The 19,799-nt window shown below is 40.1% G+C and overlaps 2 protein-coding genes across 2 annotated transcripts in view; both read right to left on the reverse strand.

Annotated features, from left to right (window-relative positions):
• Positions 1–985: 985 nt before the first annotated feature.
• On the reverse strand, positions 986–7,438 carry cacng5b (calcium channel, voltage-dependent, gamma subunit 5b). Its single transcript, XM_078270004.1, has 5 exons — positions 7,243–7,438; positions 3,860–3,946; positions 3,209–3,349; positions 2,983–3,128; positions 986–1,246 (listed from the first exon to the last, which is right to left on the reverse strand). The coding sequence occupies exons 1-5, from the start codon at positions 7,436–7,438 to the stop codon at positions 986–988; spliced, it is 831 nt and encodes a 276-aa protein (XP_078126130.1).
• A 3,365-nt stretch (positions 7,439–10,803) lies between these two features.
• Positions 10,804–19,799, reverse strand: part of prkcab (protein kinase C, alpha, b) — a 102,937-nt gene continuing 93,941 nt past the window's right edge. Inside the window, exons 13-17 of the mRNA XM_078269861.1 lie at positions 19,146–19,284; positions 17,848–17,928; positions 16,645–16,752; positions 15,754–15,894; positions 10,804–13,075 (exon numbers count right to left, since the gene is read on the reverse strand). Coding sequence (XP_078125987.1) covers positions 12,911–13,075; positions 15,754–15,894; positions 16,645–16,752; positions 17,848–17,928; positions 19,146–19,284 — 634 coding nt within the window. The 3' untranslated portion in view covers positions 10,804–12,910. The remainder of the gene's footprint in view (positions 13,076–15,753; positions 15,895–16,644; positions 16,753–17,847; positions 17,929–19,145; positions 19,285–19,799) is intronic.

The raw sequence follows: 19,799 nt of genomic DNA on the forward strand, positions 1-19,799 counted from the left end.
CTCTCTCATGGTTTATTCATTTAATGTCCAACAGCTGCACATACTATATAAAAATCTATATAAAACAAATATGTATGATCTTAGCTTGTTCAGTCTGGATGTTTTAATGTACCTTGATGTCTCTCCTTATTTAAATCACACCAGGAATGAACATTTTCGTCATGTCTTACTGTTATGATGTTAGCGACAAAACAGTGTATTTAAGGTACAAAACAAACCCAACAACAACCTCTGGATGCTTGTTGACAGGACTTCTTGAGCCTGAGTTTCCTTATTTACAGTCTATGGTTTCCTGCCAGGACTGTCGTCAACTGCTATCTGATGGTTGTTATAGTGGTGATGGATTGTCTTTTCATTGCATCTCACACAAGTCTTTGCCTTAGGGAGAGGGTTAGGTTTGCTAATGTTTCAGTGTGACATGATACATAAATACTGCCACAGAAGAAACAAAATCATAAGATGCATTCATTTCTTGCAAAATGACGAAGCCAAGAGATTCACAAAAAAAAAAAAAAAAAACAGCTACAGTATGAGGCACTGGAGGGTAAAACGCACCGATACAATTAAACCAAAACATACAGTAGAACATTATTTCCCCTTTCAGATAAAGTTCAAAGGTAATTACTGTATACCAGATTTTTTGAGACCTTTGCAGAAAGAATAACATCATATTGGGTTTTTCTTCTAAAACCTACAGACTTTGCCTCTCCCTGGAGAAAAAACAAACATAGGTGCTGCTACAACAACAAACTCCCAATAAGCATCTCTGACTGTAAATCCACAAGCACCTCAGCTGTAAATATTTAAGTCCTCAGGTCACAGCCAAAGCTGCACATATTTTTCTCCCTGAAAAACATCAAACTCAAAGTTAAATATCTAAGTAACTTTTTCTTGAAAGGAAACTCACTAGGCCTTTGGACCCCATGTGATCCTTCAGGGAGCCTTCAGAAAGCTTTGGGCGGCCTCTGCTGTGATGGCTGACCCCTCAGCAGGGTGAAGAGGAGACCTGATCATAGTCGGGGCATTTCAGCAGAGCAGGATAGCTGGTGCTCATCTGGAGTGAAGCTTCACTCGAGATGTCAGAGGGACTTCGCCCACGCGACCAGGCCTCTGGGTGGAGGAATTGGCTCGAGTGGTCGGAGCAGTTGCTGAGACGAGGGCGGTAGAAACCGGGGTGACGAGGCTGATAGATCTCCTCTGCTGTGTAGCGCTTCATGAACAGGTAGACGGACATCACGCCTGCGCTCTGCATTGTATAGAGGGACACGTGAGATTCAAATTAAGTCAACGGATCAAAATATATGCAGAGGATAATGAGCTCAGAAGTGCTTTCATGCAAAAGAACAACAATTTACAACATAAACCAGTCTCCACAGCACAAAACCTTGCTATAGTTGTTTGTGATTGCTTCAGTTTTGTCAATTGAAAGAAATCAGCTAAAGTGTTGTAAGTTTTTATACCTTATACACCACATTTATAATGAGTGGTAACTGTTGATATTAACAATTATACTGATATTACTGTAACAGTGTGTGCGTGTTAGCCATTAAGTTAATGTGGTGTTGCAGGTCCTATCAGCGACCACTGGAGGGAAGTGAACACTCATGATTCTTATTGTAATACACTCTCTCACGGACACTAAACTATAAACCTTTTGAGTAAAAACCTTCAAGTGGCTGTCCAAGTAGCAAGTCTGATAATGTCCCTCTGAATGACAAAGTAGTTCTGTAAGGTAAGATGGCAGTTTTCCAACCAATTTTACCAAGGGCCTTATAGATAAGATACCAGTGAGTATCACATCTTTCTTGGAGAGAAGACCATCCTACCCTGTCTTATATAAAATACAATGATGTGTACCATAAACATCACCGGCATTGTCAGACATGTGTAAATGAAGTTATATATTTATTATTGGGGTGGTGCTGCAGTAGTTTGAACCGTCGCCTTAAAACGAGAAGGTTCTATATTTTTTCAGGGCTCTGCCTCTCACCTAAGACCATTGTCGACGCATATGCCGGACGCAAAAAACGAAAATTACTGTTGCCCTAGTCTGGACATCTTGCCGTGCCAACGTTGCAATAAAGGTTGCCTAAATGCCATGTAGCCTATATACATTTGCTGTCAGTTTACTAATTGATTGTGCGTTTTGCGTAGATTTGGACTTTTATAGCCTATGTTTTATTCCACTTTGTTTAAACGTCGAAGTGGCGAGGCCACGTTCACCTGTTTGGAGCTGGCTGGTGAATGTGACGCTTGTATCAGCCTTGCTGGATACACTGTGACCCTTTTTGTGGATCTACTGATCGCTGTGGATTACTTTTTTTCCGTGTCATTGGATTACGGCAAAATACAGATCTTTTTTCTTAACGTGTCTTAACAGTTTATGGTGTGACTGCGCTTCGTTTCTGCATTTGGAGAGGCATCTCATCAGACTGTAGGTCAAACACTGATTGTTCACTGTTAAATTTTAGTTGAATTTAAGTGACGGGGCATTCCGCCACCGTCTGTCTATTGTGTTCCAAGACAGCCGTGTCGTGATTGGATTTCATAAGGGCGGATTGTTAAATTGTTACAATGTAATTTAAAATCTGCTTTAAAAATAAACATATATGTTTATTTAGCATGTTTGTTTTGTCCATATGTGCTCGTGCTTTTTTTTTTTTTTTTTGCCCCCTCTGGCTCGAATGTCAAACTCCGCCTATGGAGAAAACTTAAACCACTTTTAATTTAAGTGTCAGAAGTTTCTGCTACAGTAAAGTCCAGGATATGAGTAGATTTTTGGATGCACAGAAAAATGATGAGAAGCAGCTCGTGCAGTGAATTTAATTTGTTTTATTGTTATACTTGGAGGTTTTTCTTTTAGTTACAGTATAACTAAAAATTGTTATGTTTTAATAATAGTGTCTGAATGTGTATTCAACTGCTCAATTTCATGCTACAAAAAAGACACAAAACGTTTCTTTTTTGTGTTCAGTTGCTCACCTCAGTGAGCAGGAAAGAGATGGCAGAAAAGGCAAAGGACCAGCCGTACTTGTAGGTAAAGTAGGTTTCACTGCTCTTAGTCCTATTCAGCATTTCATCATTTATACTGGAGATGTACAGCACCAGGCCCACCACCAGAGCCAGACCTGAGAGACAGAGAAATTAAATTAAGGATTGGACAAAAAAACATGATAAGAGATAAGAATGGAGAGAAGATCAGTGTTACCTGAGAGGATGAAGAAGATCCCGGAGACAAATGCCAGGATGGTGCGGTGAGGCCGGACGTGGCCAATGTTGTTGAGGACGAAGCCGATGAACATGAAGAAGAGGCTGACCAGAGGGAACGGAGTGGCTGAGCGGATCATCTCTGAGTAGAGGAGGAAAGCTACTGTTTAACCCCAAAACATCCAGCAGATGGGTTTGTACATTTCAGTGTAAAAACTGAGGCAGAAAGATGCTTTTAGACAGAGGAACGTTAGAGTATCTCATTGTATCTCAAAGTGAAATTAAGAAATGTTTTGTTGATTTATCCCATTAATCCCAATACTTATCGTCTGCTCTTTTGCCGGATTTTTTAAAATCTCAGAGATTATTACTCTGATTTACTAGGGTGGATTTATCCTTCAGTAAAGATTTGACACTGAGCCATGCAGAAGGACTTGCGAGGTGAGTTATCTATGAAAGGTAATAAGTATTCTGGAGAGGAGCAGCATGAGGGTTCAGATGACTCAGACCCATCTGTCTGGCTACATTCAGGTGATTTCGGAGCACAACCTAAATGGAAAACAACACGTTTTTTGCCATGAAAATACCCCCGGCTGTTTATTTGAACAACCTCAAGGGGGCACTTTGAGTTATTAAGCCCGAAGTTACTCACTGAGCACGTTTACTGTGGACTCTGACGACAACTGGACATTCATGGGCATGATGTAGGCGATGGTGAAGCAGCGACCAGACTCGCCACCTGAATACGAAAGAAAAAAAAACCTTGAGACAAAGTTTAGGTGAAGAAGAGGGGATGAGGAGACGTGAAAGAAATGGGGAGAGTTGTTCAATGTCCCTTGTTAAATGCAGAACTCATAAACAAAACCAAAAGGCCAAAAACTGGCAAACAGGAACAAGAAGACCAAAAAAGCAGGCAGTTATACTGTGGAGCTGATGAGGGAACTAGGAGCAGGTGTGCAGGTTGGTGTGGAGGTCAGGTAAGGTGGAAACACACTGAGGATTGCTGCAGGACTGAGAGTGACATCTGAGGGACATTATTAGAGACTCTAGAGAATCCAATGAGCCAAAACTATAGACTGTCATGTCAACAAAAGACACGTAAAGAAACGTGTTTTATTCATATTTATATATTTACTGTACATTAAAGTAACAGTTCAATATTTTTGGAAGAACATTCATTTGTTTTCTTGCCGGGAGTTAGATTAGAACATTGATACCGCTCTCATGTCTGTACAGTAAATATGCAGCTGGAGCTTAGCTTAGCTTAGCATAAGGACTATAAACAGGGGGAAACAGCTAGCCTGGCTCTGTCTGAAGGTAACAAAATCCACCTCTAAGGCTCTTTACTACACATCTTTTTTGTTTAATTCGTACAAAAATATAAAAATGTATTGGCCGGGAGCAGTAATTTCCTGGAGTCTCAACTGGTTGCCTGGTAACATAACCCCCTGTAAAAACATTTTTTTACAACAAATAATTTATTTTGTATTACTAGAGCATGTGAGCCAACACAGTCAATGTACATCATGTGGAAGATATAGGCAATACTGTTTCTAATTAACCAATTTCTAATTGTTTTTTTCTATAATTTAACACATCATGTGTGAGTTACATCCCATCTCGCAAAGACTACGCAGTCATTATTATCACTTCAGCATCATCACATACAGAGCTGGAATTATCCGCGGCACAATAAGATGACATCTGTCTCTGAAGAATTGTCGAGCAAGTTTTTGTGTGTATGTGTGTGTGTGTGTGAATGTATAATTATGTTGCAGGACTAATTTTACACAGAATGCTTTAAGAGAGAACTACAAACACTTTCTCTCACTCTGCTTCATGTACTCACACACACACACACACACACACACACACACACACACACACACACACACACACACACACACACTGATGAAGTTCTTGTGAATGTCAAAAGCTGGCTGATGCAGTGATGATATGTCAGTATGATAGGATCCTCTCACTGCTGCTGCCACATTTAGACGCTGCACAATACAAATGAACATCCTTGTGTCAGTTGTGTTAAACCTGATTTTAACCAAAAGGCCTCAGAGCATCTGTCTCTGAAAGACAAAAGACCATGCGGTCTTTCAGACAAAGAGATCTTGGCCTAGGTGGAAAAACCACAGCCTTGTCACCAAACTCCCACAGGTCACCCCACGGGAAAAGATCACAAAATGGCCGAATGACCACGAAGGAGTGGCCAAAGTGGTCAAAACTCTAAAAACTACAAGCTTGTAGTTCACACCTTCCAGAGCACTCTGGATCCCCATTCGCTCAATGGCCCCTGAACACAGCATGAGGTCGGGGCCTATAAAACCTTCGGACACACCTTTTTCCATTGTCTTCCACTGGTGGCTCACGCTGCTGAAGGAAGCACACAAGCGCTTGTGCTAAAAACTTCCATTTCTAAACAAAGTGGATTTAATTAAGGGATCCTGGAAACACACGTCGTTGTTTCTTCAAAGTCGACTCTGGCTTGTCCCCGCTGCCCTGGGGACCAGCTTTTCTCTGCGCCCGTTGACGAGCGGCCGGATTGCGTTCTGTTTTTCCCGTGGAAAGCTATGGACAGACACGAACGGACTGAACACACAGTAGAAGGCTTAAGGTTTTCTGGGCAGAGGAATAGTGTGTTTTATTAATGTGTAGAGGCTAATGTTGCCATTGTTTACCATTAATGTGATCGATTGATAAGCGCTACGGGTGCGCGTTTAATTTATTAATCTATGATTGTGACCGCTGAGTCAAATCTATTTCTGTGAATGTACTCTGATCACGGTGCATTTGTTGATATGTTGTGTTGAATATGTAGCTTGTTCAGACTGTAAATGCTATTTTGGGCTTCTCCCACTGCTGAGGAGTTTAGTTACTGTTCCGCGAGATAATAATCTCCATCAGTCCGTCTGTTCACTGTCTGTGTAGACCGGCGGAGCCGTGTTATCCCCGCGGAGAATCAGCTGTTTAGTGCATCCAGAGTGGTTATAATGAACCTCACCTCGGTCAGACGAAATTCTCAGAGTCTGCCCTAATTTCACATTAGTCCAGACCTGAGTGACTGAGAGCGCTGGTCATCATCGATAACTAAGATCTAAGTGTGTCTCTTTCTTTCCCCTTTCTTCTTTCACTAACCACACACACACACACACGCAAACACGTGCGTGAATAGCTAAACCGCTAGCCCATAGCAAAGTAGCTAGTGTGTTCTTTTGGTCTGTAAGATGCTACTGTCTATGGTGAGAAGTTAGCCTGAAAGCTAACCGGTAGCCACACAGCGCTGCACCCAGCACCACTACCGCCCTCTTGAGGCTAAATAGTTTTGTGCAGCTCACAGGAGTAGCCATTTTTGTAGTCTTTGGGCTAGACTACATTTCGACACCCGCTCCTCCTCGCACTCTCTCACACACACTCACTCATACAGACACAGACGTGTCTCCTCACATCACATGCTGGTTTGTTTTTGCTTAGTTTTTGAGGTAGTTTAAAAAGGGTATATTGGTTTTTAATTGATCAAAGGATTATTGATTGGCCATTGATGATTTTGAAGTTAATAAATTCTACTATATTTTAAATAGCAGTTATCTGTGATTATTTGTGTATTTATTGTAATGACCAGCTGGTTTAACAGGTCGTTGCTTGAATTCACCCTTCCCTTTGTTCCTTTAGAATATACCAGATAAATGAATCAAATTCATTCAGATTGGTATTTTAAAGGGAACACCACTGAAATGAGACTGTTTCACAGTTTGATTATTGGTCCCTGAAGTTCCAGAGTGGTGCCCCATTTTGATTGTTTGTTGATTTGATAACGTTATTAATAACCATATTCATAACTTTATTAATATTGATAAAACATCTTTGAAAATTTGCCAATAATTGGATCTGTACACCTATGAATTCCCAACACTTGAATAAAGATCAGTCCCCTCTTAACACCATTACACGTATCTGTGCCACAATCCTGATTTAGTCAAATTAAACGAGCACAGAGAACCACGCACCCCCAGACTCGTTACTCACCGACCAGGAAGCAGACTCTCCAGAGGCCAGAGTGCAGCGAGGTCTTGATGTCGATGCTCTGGTTCAGAGGCATAATAACGCCCTCCTCCAGGTACAACCAGTAGTCCGTGCTCACCGCCACTCCCAGCAGCCCCAGGCTACTGATTGCAAAGACACTGCTCAGCAATGTCAAGGCTTTCCTGCTGCAAGCGCTCATGGTGACAGCGGGGGAATCTTCCAGCAGGGGTCGGTTGAAATTAAGAAAAGTCCAAGAAGCAATCTGGAGGAGGAGAAAGGGGAAAAGAAGGTTGGATCACTGGTAGAAATTCAAATAAATAATAAATAAAAACACAAGACATTATGAAATAAATATGAATAAATACAGACAAAATAAATATATGTAATATAATCATGAAATGGTGAAATAATCCAGTAATTTCCTAAAACTCACCTTATTAATATGAGTTGTTAGTTCTATTTATTTTTATTACATTCCAGCTGTTTTTATTTAAATATATCCCTTTTCCAATTTTTTTTTTTTTTTTTTTTCACTTTTTTTTTTCATAATGCCAACAATGTTTATATCTCAATTAAGACAAACAGGGGTGTCAGATATGTGATTGGTTGTTGCTTTGGTGTGAATGAGCAGAAATTCAGTCACTTTTGTTTGTCTTGATTGAAAGATTGTGACAAAAAGTGACATCATTGGGTAAAACGGTTGATGGTTCAAATATTGTGATATGAAACAGACTGAACAAGGACATTTTGAAATACAATCTGTGGAGTAAAATAAGAAATTGTCTCATTTAACATTTCGTAAGAATAAGGTAAGTTTTAAAGGAATAGTTCAAAAATAATGATTTATTTTAATAATCTTAAGTGAATCAATAATAAACCTGTTTGAGCCTCAAGACTGAGGGACATTAAACCGGCCTACTACTGTGAATACAAATGCTCACATTATTTGAAATCCAAGACAGCCATGAATCAGGGTGATGATTCAAATTCCATTTAGGACACATATGAATGAACTATGGACGGTGACGACATATTGTCAGGGAAAGGCTAATTTGAATGGCTAGACTTAAAGACTTATTAAATGTGTGCACCCCCCCCCCCTTTTTCTGTTGGGTTTTAAAACAACCAGAATTGAAGCTAATAAAATGCTAAAAGAAACGCTGTGAGTTGCTTTGGGAGGTCACATAGGTTATTATTCACAGAAACACTCCAGAAATCTGCTCGTCCACCTGCAAGGTCACCTCTCTTACTTTGAAGAGGCCTAAAAGCTCATATTTGTTTCATATTAACTTCCTTGCTTATTATTGGTCCTTGTCAGCAGTATTATTCTTTCAATGTTTACCTTTTTGACTAGATAGTGACAGTAGAGAGTCTCAAACCTCTAAGTCACCAGGACGCTTCTTAGCAGTTTTATTTCTGCAAAATCAATTTGCTTTATTGTAGTCCACAGATGAGAAAATACCAGATGGGAGAATTGGACTTTGCAGGTGAAAAAAAAAACACAGTTAGCCTACTACATGACTATACAGTAGTCATGACTGTTGAGCCTTGTCACATGCAAATCACCACATCAGATCCACTCCACATCTTGAGTTATTTTGCTGAATCAAAACATTCCAGCTTATCTCTTTGCCAATGCCAATATGATCAAGCTTCTCCATTCTGTAGAAAAATAATAGTCAACTTTTAATATGGAGTAAATACACAAAAGAACAGAAATACTCACACTTGTAGAACTTTTTTTTACTATCACAACATCAGATGTCAGTAATATAACCTAACTGTCCTTTGTGTGAAACATCCTTTCTATCAACAGTAATTTAACCTTCTACAACTCTATGCAATTTGTTCGGCTATACAGTTATTTTATACAGAGTTTAGTTTTCATGATAACCCGTCAATGTCAAGCCTATATTACCATGATAGCCCTAGACTTACAGTGCATCCATGCATTCTGGCTGTTTCCAATAGCCTGATATTCCAATAAAATACTATGGCTTAAAAAATATAAGATATCGATGTTAGTAGCCCATATTAGGACAGGGAAGTGCAACAACTGCGACTACAATCAAAACCCCAATAAACTCACAAAAAACACTATACTTAATCTGTGAATATGTGAAACACATCGTTAGTCCAGTTAATTAGAAGCAGGAGTTTAAAAAAAAGTAATTGAAAAAATGCAACGACACCATACAAACAAGTGTTCCTACCTGTTTGTAATCTGTACAGTCTCAGTGCTGTTTCCTGCACTTTGAACAAATGTTGTGCTCAAGTTGTGGATTAAAACCTGCAGAGAAAGACGGTATGTTTGGTCAGTAATCAAAAATTCCTTCAGAAAACTGTAATGTGAAGCCGCGAGAAGCTTTAAGGACCGAGATGATGCAGCAGTGCGTCAGTGCAACACACTGAGTCAGACAGACGCCTGGTGCTGCTCTATGGCTGAATGCAAAGAGAGAGAGAGAGAGAGAGAGAGAGAGAGAGAGAGAGAGAGAGAGAGAGAGAGAGAGAGAGAGAGAGTGAGTATTTCAGGACCAAGGACAGCTCTACTCAGCCAGCCTGTTCTCATAAACCATACGTTCGAAAAGGTACGAAAAGTTAAGCACTGTATGATTTTTTTGCTGTGTGCACCACATTGACTGCTTTTTTTTTTTTAGCATTTTGCACCTAACAGAAATCACGATATTTTCCTAAACTTAACAAGTCGTTTTGGTGCCTAAACTTAATTTTCCTCGCTGCATAACGCTCACTTTTTCTTGCCTAAAGTTAACCGCATCTCCGCCAAAATCACCGGCAGCTCGCGGTGCTCTTTATCCAGCACACAGCCACCTATTCTGGCGTAACTGGAGCACCACGAACCGGCAGCTCGCGGTGCCCTGTACCCGGCTCACAGTCACCTATTCTCGGGTAACTGAACTTCCAACTACCGCTGACCTGACGGAGCACAGTGCGGAGTATCGTAGTCGGCGGCACGAAGCTCTGTAGCGGCTTAAACAACTAGCAACTGCCGCTCTGTAGCACGGAGCTCTGTAGACGATGGCACGTGACCAGTCGCAGGTCTCTAGTTTTCGTATAGGCTGCGTTTTAGTGTGCGTAACTTTTCGTACAATATCATAGGAACCCCTTCATGAGGATGTGTTGACTCAGCTCTGACAGACAGTTCAATTACAGTATGCAGAAAAAATAGAATATAAGTGGTCAGTGTATTCTAATGTAGCATTTTTTGAGTGTGTGATCACTGACCTCCTAGGCCAAATTCTATTTTAAAAAGCACATGTTGAAAATCATCTTCCACATATAAAATATATTTCATACACAAAATTGTTGAAACTACACATGAGCATATGTCATGGGAATTTTTTTTCACACATGAAACATCAATCAAATCAAAAAAACATGGCACCGCCCCCTTCTTCCTTTCAAATACTAATTGCACATGTAATATTGTAAAAGTGTAGCCTGATTTAAAACCTCAACAGAATAATATAGCCAATAATACACACATTAGCAGTGAAGCTGGAAATCGAACACTCCCCCCTCCTAAAAGAAAACAGAGCAGATTCATATTTTTCATACTTTATTTATACACAGTATCCATCATACCACAATGAACAGAGGAACAAGAAGAATCAGGTTAACAAAAGTAGGGGCAGTGAAAGATAATGCATACAAACATCCCTGTGGCTCTAACTGTAGTGGTACATACCCTGACTGGCCTGACATGTAATTATCTCTGTCATGGGTCCAACGTTTTGTTATTTTTCTCTTCTTGTCCTCCGATAAAGATTCTCAATGTGAGACATGTAAACATTCAGTTTTCTCTTAACCTTAAAAATCTAATTTTGGTCCAGATGTGGCAGTTGCAACATCAGTCTGCATGTTACACTAGGTAACTAATTCAGGGGTTAAGAGTAAATTTGGCAGTTTTATGAAACGTCACTGTTGTAGCATTGTGTGCCTAAGTAGTAGCCTCTCAACAAAACACCTGACTGAAAACAAAAGACTCAAGACTGGCACCAGTGAACAACAAGCCAACAGAAGCATTTTACATATATTTGTTTTGTTTTTTAGCCAAACATGTCAGGCTACATGGCAGCAAGTGGGAGGAGACGATGAGCAGAAAAGTGCACAATGCTCGTTGGTTAATCTCGTTCTGTGCAACAAGTTGGGGAAACTCCATGCTCCATGATCTCTGTATCATGCAGGGGTCTTTCTCATGCTTAGATCAAGCCTGGCCTCACACATGCACACAATATACACAAGAAAGAAGAGACATGTTGCAGCCACCTAGGGCTCATTTTTGAATTTGTTACAGAAGGAGTATGCCCTGAGATGACCAAGGCAAGAGGGCATTCAACCTTTTCACGCACAGTAGGTGCTGCATATTCGCCATGACACTGAGTAGTAGAAAACAATGGATAAATAGTGGAAATACATATAAGAAGGTTTGCTGATCCTAAAGCTACCAAAGATTCAGCCAAACATTATATATATACTCTTCTTCGGGGTAATCTAAACATAGACATGTTCAAACTGTCTATGGTAGTAAAAGGACATTCAGTTCGTAGTATAAAATCTGCAAGTAACTTCTCTTTCTGAAACATCTCTTTGAAACATATTTACAAAATAATAAAAATGGGGGTACAATAGAGTGTTTTTTTGACATAAAAGTTGAGTTAAGCAAAACAAAGTTTTTTTTCTTTAACAATTAGAAACTTTTTCTTCAGGATAAGACTCTTCAAAACATACAACAATTATATATTAACATAGTTTATATCGTAAATATTAAACTTTACAATGATACCAGACGTGTACTGCATCCTAGAGTCTACTGTTCATACAGAGTCAGAAAAATAAGCATGCAACAGAGATCTGCTTTGTGCATATGGAAATAGCATCTTTATACTTTAAAACACTGTCTCTTTGATCCACAGTTTTCTGACCCTATAGTATACTGACCAACACTGCATTCAAATAACGTACACAGCTTATAACCAAGCATAAGCATGATGTGCTTCTGTTTGTCTATGCTGAGTTAGATATACTGTATCTCCACGTCCTACAAAACAACACAAAGAAATGGCCCCTGTTTTAGTGGGGTTTTAGTGTGTTAAAACATTACAAGGATTTTAAGAACTGCAATAGAAATGATGTCTTTCCACTTCTACTTTGGCACTCATGTAACAGTACACTACCTCTTGTTTTTTTAATATAAATATAAAATACACGTGTAGCGGATCAGAAGTAGATAAAGCTGGGACAGAGCAGAAAAACATGTTCCGTTCTCGTCGTGCATTGCAGCTTGTTGCGTAGTAAGATGGGGAAGATGAGAAAGGAAAACATCTTGCATCTTTAATACCTAATAACAAAGTAACCGGTCACACATTCATACGCAAGAAAAAAAGGCAGCAGGTTTGGTTAAACACAGATAGAGAATAAAGAACATATATGAGATGTTTGGGGAAATTATGCAAACATATCACTGCCATATAGTTGTTCTTTAACACTTTGCTCCCCTCTTCTCAGTCGCTTTTGTACACAGATTTCGATAACTAGACAGAACACTGTAGAGGATGATATGAGTCTTATGACGGCGGGATCGTTTGTTGGAGTTTGTAAGGATCCTGTAGTCAGCGACAGTCCATGCTTGAGTTTTTTTTCTGCTCTCTCCTCATACCACACTGTGCAGGGATGGATGGATGAACTGAGGGTTCATGTAAGAGAAGCCTGCGAACTCGCTCTGGTCGATGTTGGCGATGACCAGCTGGTCGGGAGGGGTCAGCACGGGTTGTGTACGTGTGAAAAACTTGTCAAAGTTTTCTGCTCCTTTGCCGCACTGAAAGAGATTAAAAGAATGTCAGATTATTTTGATCTCTGAACTGGAAAAGACTGCAGAAAAGAAGCAACTGAATTGTGGGCCCATGATCAAAAGACATTTCTCACAAGTCTTTTAATAGAATGCTTCCCAACGGTCCCAGAGGGAAGGTGGTGCACAGCCCTATGTGTAGCCGGGCAGAAGTTGTAATTAGATTAGGAGCTAACCCTAAACATCCACAGTGGAGGTCATCAGCATCAGTGTGCAGCTCCGCTTGAGGCTGTCATGCGTCTCCGGATGAATATATTTATGCATATTGTTGCGTGTCATGCACAGTATCATCACTGTCACAACACTTTTACAAGAAAGCAAGAAAAACCCTTCAGAATGAGTAATGCACAACAAAACCAAATCTGTGGTTTACAGTGGATTTCAGTGCCTGCTGTCTGTGACATATTTTCTCAGGCGACGCATCAGCATGTCAGGCATTTTCAGCTGCTCTGTAATATCACAGAAGCATTAAAGCCTCAGATGAGTCTATTGTTTGCTAGTCCCTTCAGGCCAATTAATGTCGCGTATGAGCTCAAAAAGCACCCTGAATTGATGGATCCACTTTTAGCAATGTTTTCCTCCCCCCTCCCTCTGTGAGTGGAGAAAAGATACATCCGCTGTGTAACCCTGCATTCATCGTGGGCCTTGTGTGGAAGTAAAGGGAACTCTGCTCTTAGAGAGCTATTTTTAAAATCTCAGTGGCAGCGTGTGTGTTGCTTTGGGCGCTGTGGGCAGCGAGACAATGGAGGATGCGGGATCCAACAAGCTCAAAAAGAGTGTTTTGTGGTGACAGGAGAAGGTTTAGATGTTGGTGAGGGGGGGTCTGGTGACTGCAGCTGGGTTTCCAGCCTCAAGCTCTGCTGGGTGTAAAACCATCACACTGGGTGAAGATGGATGGGAGCGCAGACATAATAAAATACGCAACCATTACTGCATACACACTTCACGACTCTCTGAGGATGTATTTCAGTCCTTTAACAGTGATGCATTCAAGAGTGACACAGTGATTTGCTGTTTTTAGCATCACAGGGACGGCAAGAAAACTGAACAGGAGCATTATATAAAAATAAATCACACTACTGGATGTTTTATGCTAATTTTCTGATACGTGTTTATTGGTTTTTGTCGTCTTCCATCATCTCTTTCTGTGTCTGGACATATCCATCTGTTTTTCTTTGAATTTATACCTCTTGGCTGAGGTAGAAATGTTGGTAGTGTTAGGCTAAAATTTGATGGAAACAATATTGAATAAATCATGTTTGAGACCTGCCTTCTCGTCTTATTCTCGTCATCAAAGCTCACTAAATTAAAAGAAAAACTAAAATGGAAACAGATTAAAAAGGATCTTACAGATATGTGTGGCCAGATTATATTCATAAAAGGAATGCCATACCCTGTTCAATTAACATGAATAACAGGTGCTTGATCAAACAATCTAGTTGTCCCAATAATCTTGTTTGATACCTCCCCAGAAAATGTGCATAAATTGATGGAAAACCAGAGCGATTTGTCTTTTCATTTGTCAAAATGTCAACTTCACGTAACTTGCTTCAAATGTTCATACAGTATGTACACTGAAATAGTTTTTGTGTGTTTGCTGTAATCATTCCTTCCTTCTATACTGGCCCTGAACAGATTTCTTTGCAAAGTGATTTAAATGTAAATGAAGCATATATGAGACTCAATGGAGTTAAGACAAATCAAGTGGGAACAGTGACAGAATCACTGTCTGGGGAACACAAAGAGGGAATTATGTACTAATAGAAACTTGTCTAACTCAGACAGCTGAAGCCTCACATCAGCTTCAGCTGAACCTTAAAAGTAATTTCTACACAGAAACAGGTGGAATGTATTCCCCATCACTTACATTATTGTGTCAAAACGAGATCTTTTCTCAGCCAGTATACAAAGAAGGAATGATTACTGTTATGGGGCAGCAGTCTCTCCCATTGTGTTTTTTCCCCTTTCCGTTGTGTGCCTGTCTGTCTTCCCCTGCATGTGCATGTAGGTCAAGAGGCGTGGTCACTCAATCCCAGGTGGCTCTGCCACTTTTGTAGCGCAGCTGCTGCCAATCAACTACTCACCTCACCAGCAGCCAACTTACCATCTTCGCCAGATTGTTCCATCTACCTGTGTGGTAACTTGGCCAGAAGATTCCAGTCTCTAGTCTGTTTGTTCCTAGTTTCGATGTTTAATTGTTTGTCTGCTCTTGTGCTCAGACCCTGCTCCATGCCGCCTCAGACCTTCTGCACTATCCACCTTACAGTAAGACGTATGTGGTCTGCACTACTAGTGTTTGCTCGGGTGCCTGCGCTGCTTCGTGTCGCTTTGTTGTCCAAGCGCTTTTTTTTCAAAATCTACTCACAGGGGTCAAGCCAGTAGATGAAGATGATAGGATTCAAACCACAAAACAATCCTGATCAGATTGTTTCACAACAATATGATTTGATTTGCTGGATTAGCCAAGAACAGACATTCCTTTATTGATATTTTATCTATGATTTTTTTTTAGAAAGTGCAAAATATCATGATGCATATCAATATAATATTCCATTTACCATGATAGAGGAGGACTGACTGTGTCTCTCTCTCTCTCTCTCTCTCTCACACTCTCACACACACACACACACACACACAGCATCACTTACCACTTTAGGTTTAAATGGCGGCTGAATCTCTCTGTTTGCCAGGCGATCCCAGTCGATGCGTCGGAAGAAGGCCTGCTCCCTGATGTCCCTCTCCCCCTCTAGGCCACAGCCTAGACGCTTTGATGGGTGCTTGGTCATCAGCTGGTATCAAACAGAAGAGGAGGCATTAGAAGATGTCACAACGGCAGTTAGCTGCTTGAGGAAAAGCAAAAAATAGTGACGCAGAGAGATAGTGTGTATTTCTAAAGCTTCCTTATATTATCAGCAATTCACTTTGCTTCTTGCCTGCGTTATATTACACTATCATGCCAACGTCCTATGCAGAGCCAGACTGACACTCAGTGTTTTCGCTCATCCAGCTTTAATATAGTGGCAGGAAATTACACTGCCTTTTCATAACTTAGTTTCTGATTCAGAAGCTACTTTTAATTTGGACCATGAATAATTTCTTTTGCAAATGAGATGTGAAGCAAACAATAAGGATCTGGATTATTTATTTTGTCACCGGCTCTAAGATGATGAATGATATTTCTCGTGGCAGCATGCAGCGATAGGGTGTAATACTATAATAAATGAAGGTGAGATATGTTATTAAAAGACTTAATCAGACTGTGCCTGAATCTTAACTGAATCTTCTCTGGAGTGTAAATTGACTTTGAAAACTCATTTCCTTGTTAAATAATCATGACAACCATGATGCCACTTCACTGAGATGATGTCACAAAAGTGCTGCCCAGGTATGAGGGGAAGAGATGCCTGCTAAATAAAGCATAATTTTTCGAACATCATGGAAATTTGTGACTCGACAGTACAGAGGGAACAACTTGTGAGAAACTGGGAGCTGGTGATATGCTTTATAAAACACTGTATGGCCCTTTAAACAGAACTTACTCCCTTGCAGATGGACACAGCTTCTTTAGACATGGACTTGGGGTAGGAAACATTGTGCTCCATGATGGACTGGAAGAGCTCATCTTCATCCTCTCCATCAAATGGAGGCTGAGAAGAAAGACAAACACAGTGTCACAGCTTGAGAGTTGTTCTTTGAAACCTGACAAGATACTGAGGTGACAAGAGCAGCACGTGAAGGTGAGCTGAGCAGTGAGAGCTGCTATGGGTGTCACAGGTGTATGTTACATCACTGTCTTGAGATATTTAAGTTAGTGTCCCATGATGCTCATGGGTGCTATATGTATTGTATGTCACTTTGATTACACAAATAAAGTCAAAACATTATCTAGTTCTCTGTATGTATTACACTTGCAGCTCAATGTGCTATTATAACATTGACTTCCTTAAAGGTCCCATATCATGCTCATTTTCAGGTTCATACTTTTTTTTCGGGTTTCTACCAGAACATGTTTACATGCTTTAATGTTAAAAAAACACATTATTTCTGAATATACTTATATTGACCCTCTGCCTGAAACGCTTTGTTTTAGCCCCTGTCTCTTTAAGCCCCCCTCCCGATAAAAGCAGATATGAAAATCTCACTTAAAAATCCTGTTATAATTGTTATTTTGGAAGTGTTTATGTGTGTAATTCATCTTCAGTAAGAAACTATTTTTAAAATATTTTAAATTGTTTTAAGGTTCAATCTAAAATGTCAGAAAAGAGTGAAAAATGACCATCATAGTTTCTTTTCTTTTTTTTAAGATTATTTTTTTATCTTTTTTTCCGCCTTTAATTGATAGGACTAGCTAGGTGAGAAAGGGGAGAGAGGGGGAAGACATGCAGGAAATCGTCACAGGTCGGATACAAACCCTGGACCTCTGTGTATAGGCATAAACCTCTCAGTATATGTGCGCCTGCTCTACCCACTGCCCAACCCGGCCACCATCATAGTTTCTTAGAGCTCAAGATAACGTTTTCAAATTGCTTGTTTTGTCTAAAGAGTCCAAAAAATGAATTTACTGTGATCCTCTCGTTTGAGAAGCTGGGCTTAATTAATGTTCTGTTTTTGCTTAATGAATACCATTGTTACAGGACAACTTTATAGATATACACCACTTAATGTATAGTCCTAATTTAGGTATGATATAAAAAACCTTATACTGTAGACCACAGTCACTGTAGACCACAAAAGCATATTACCTGTCCCGCCAGCATCTCATACAGAAGAACTCCATAAGCCCACCAGTCCACTGATTTTGCATAAGGCTGGTACGCTATAATCTGACAGAGACAAAAGGTGAAAAGATTAAAAACTTGAAATAATCAAATATGCGCACACTACCCCATCAATGAATTCAGAGAGGTGTGGTTCTGAACAGATTCAGTAATTCTGCCACATACATGTTACATTACAACGCAAGAGAGCAACAGTAAAGCTATATAAGATAAACTGAACAGTAGCACTGTAAAGGAGCATTTCTCTCATCTAAACTCAAAACACAAATCAACCACCATTAAATACAGTGAGCTATTTTGAGCTGCCTTAACAAAGGGACTTTCTGCTACCCTCCAATTTGCCATTCTACACCTCCCTCCCACACACAGTATACACACTGACACACACACACACACACACACACACAATAATAATGATCATGCAGACGCAAAGGCAAAGAGCTTAATCACAGCTGCACTCGCCTTTAACAGAGACAGAAATGCAGCAATTTATCCAGTTCACAAAGTTACAATTTAGCCATACATGATAGCCTATACTGCTATGGGTTTGCATACAGTCAAAGGATATTTCTTGGTGACACTTTGCCTGGAAAATGATTTGAAAATGACTTTCCAGTTCCAACGAGCATATATTTTGTGCTATAATGCCAGAAGTTGAAGTCGGGAGAGCAAATGAGATGGCTCATGAAGTACTTATGAAGCATTCACTGTCCAGTGAAAAAGAAAAGAAATGCTTATTGAGTTGTCTCTGAAGTCTGGAGAAAAGAAGACCCATTTAGGGGGAGCCCTTACTCCATTGCCTGTGAGAAAAGTGGAGTAAGTGCTCCCCCCCATCTGTGAGACAATGTGCTCCCTCATAGGTCAGTGCAGAGAGATGGAAGGGGAGAGATACACATAGAAATACATATACACATATTATTACTGATGAATCATCTTTGCCCTTATCCCCTGTGTAAATAAATGCTAGTAATAACTTGTTGGTTGTACTTTTTTTGAGAATAATACTATATATATATATATATATATATATATATATATATATATATATATATATATATATATATATATATATACACTGTAGTATTATTCTCAAAAAGAGAGATACTCTGAGAGATACTCTACAGAGTATCTCTCTTACAACAGCTGCACAAACAATTTCAAATCCATATATATAGTGGACAAGAAAGTCTAAAAATAAGATGCAGTGCGATTCTTACTGTAATCTGGGCCCAGTTTCCCCATTACAGACATCTCCTTCTCACCTCCGGTGCGATGTAGTCTGGGGTGCCGCAGAAGGTGCGTGTGCTCATGCCTTCATACATGTTCTCCTTACACATGCCAAAGTCAGCAATTTTGATGTGGCCCTCAGAGTCCAGCATCACGTTGTCGAGCTTCAGATCCCTGCAGCAGAGACAGGTTGTGAGGATTTGTGACCACGTTGATACTTGTTGTGTGTTGCTGTCAGCTATCCAGACTGTTGCTCTGCACCACTGCCACCAGTTTATCTGTCTGCAGCACGTGTCATACATCAGGAAACCAACAATAATTTATTGGCCTGCTTTTACAATTCAATGTGTGTCTGTGCTTGTGTTTCATGTCTCAATTCTTCATTTTCTTCCTCATTCACCACTTCTGGCAGATATATCTGTCACAAAGCAGTGTAAGGATGCCAAACACAAGGCTGGTGAGATATGTCCTTAGTCCTTAGAACACGTACCGATGAGGAACAGGGTGACCTTAGCCTCTGTCAATCATTTCTTTCTGTCCTTTCTATTTTTGCTCTTTTGCATCAGGGTGATTAGTATGGGTTTAAGACTCGCCTCCTTCCTGAGGGTATACAAGCAGTGCAGTTTACACACAGCAAGGCTAAATGCACACGTCCATTTTTAATCTTGTCTTACTTACTTACTTTCCCT

The sequence above is a fragment of the Sander vitreus genome, chromosome 15 (genome assembly GCF_031162955.1).
Source record: "Sander vitreus isolate 19-12246 chromosome 15, sanVit1, whole genome shotgun sequence".
NCBI lineage: Eukaryota > Metazoa > Chordata > Actinopteri > Perciformes > Percidae > Sander > Sander vitreus.

Excerpts from the sequence above, each read along its gene's own strand:
- cacng5b (XM_078270004.1), bottom strand. The coding sequence starts at position 7,438 with ATGAGCGCTTGCAGCAGGAAAGCCTTGACATTGCTGAGCAGTGTCTTT. Across the intron at positions 3,350-3,859 it reads GTCCACAGTAAACGTGCTCA|AGATGATCCGCTCAGCCACT; the intron begins GTGAGTAACTTC and ends TCCTCTACTCAG. Across the intron at positions 3,129-3,208 it reads GATCTTCTTCATCCTCTCAG|GTCTGGCTCTGGTGGTGGGC; the intron begins GTAACACTGATC and ends TCTGTCTCTCAG.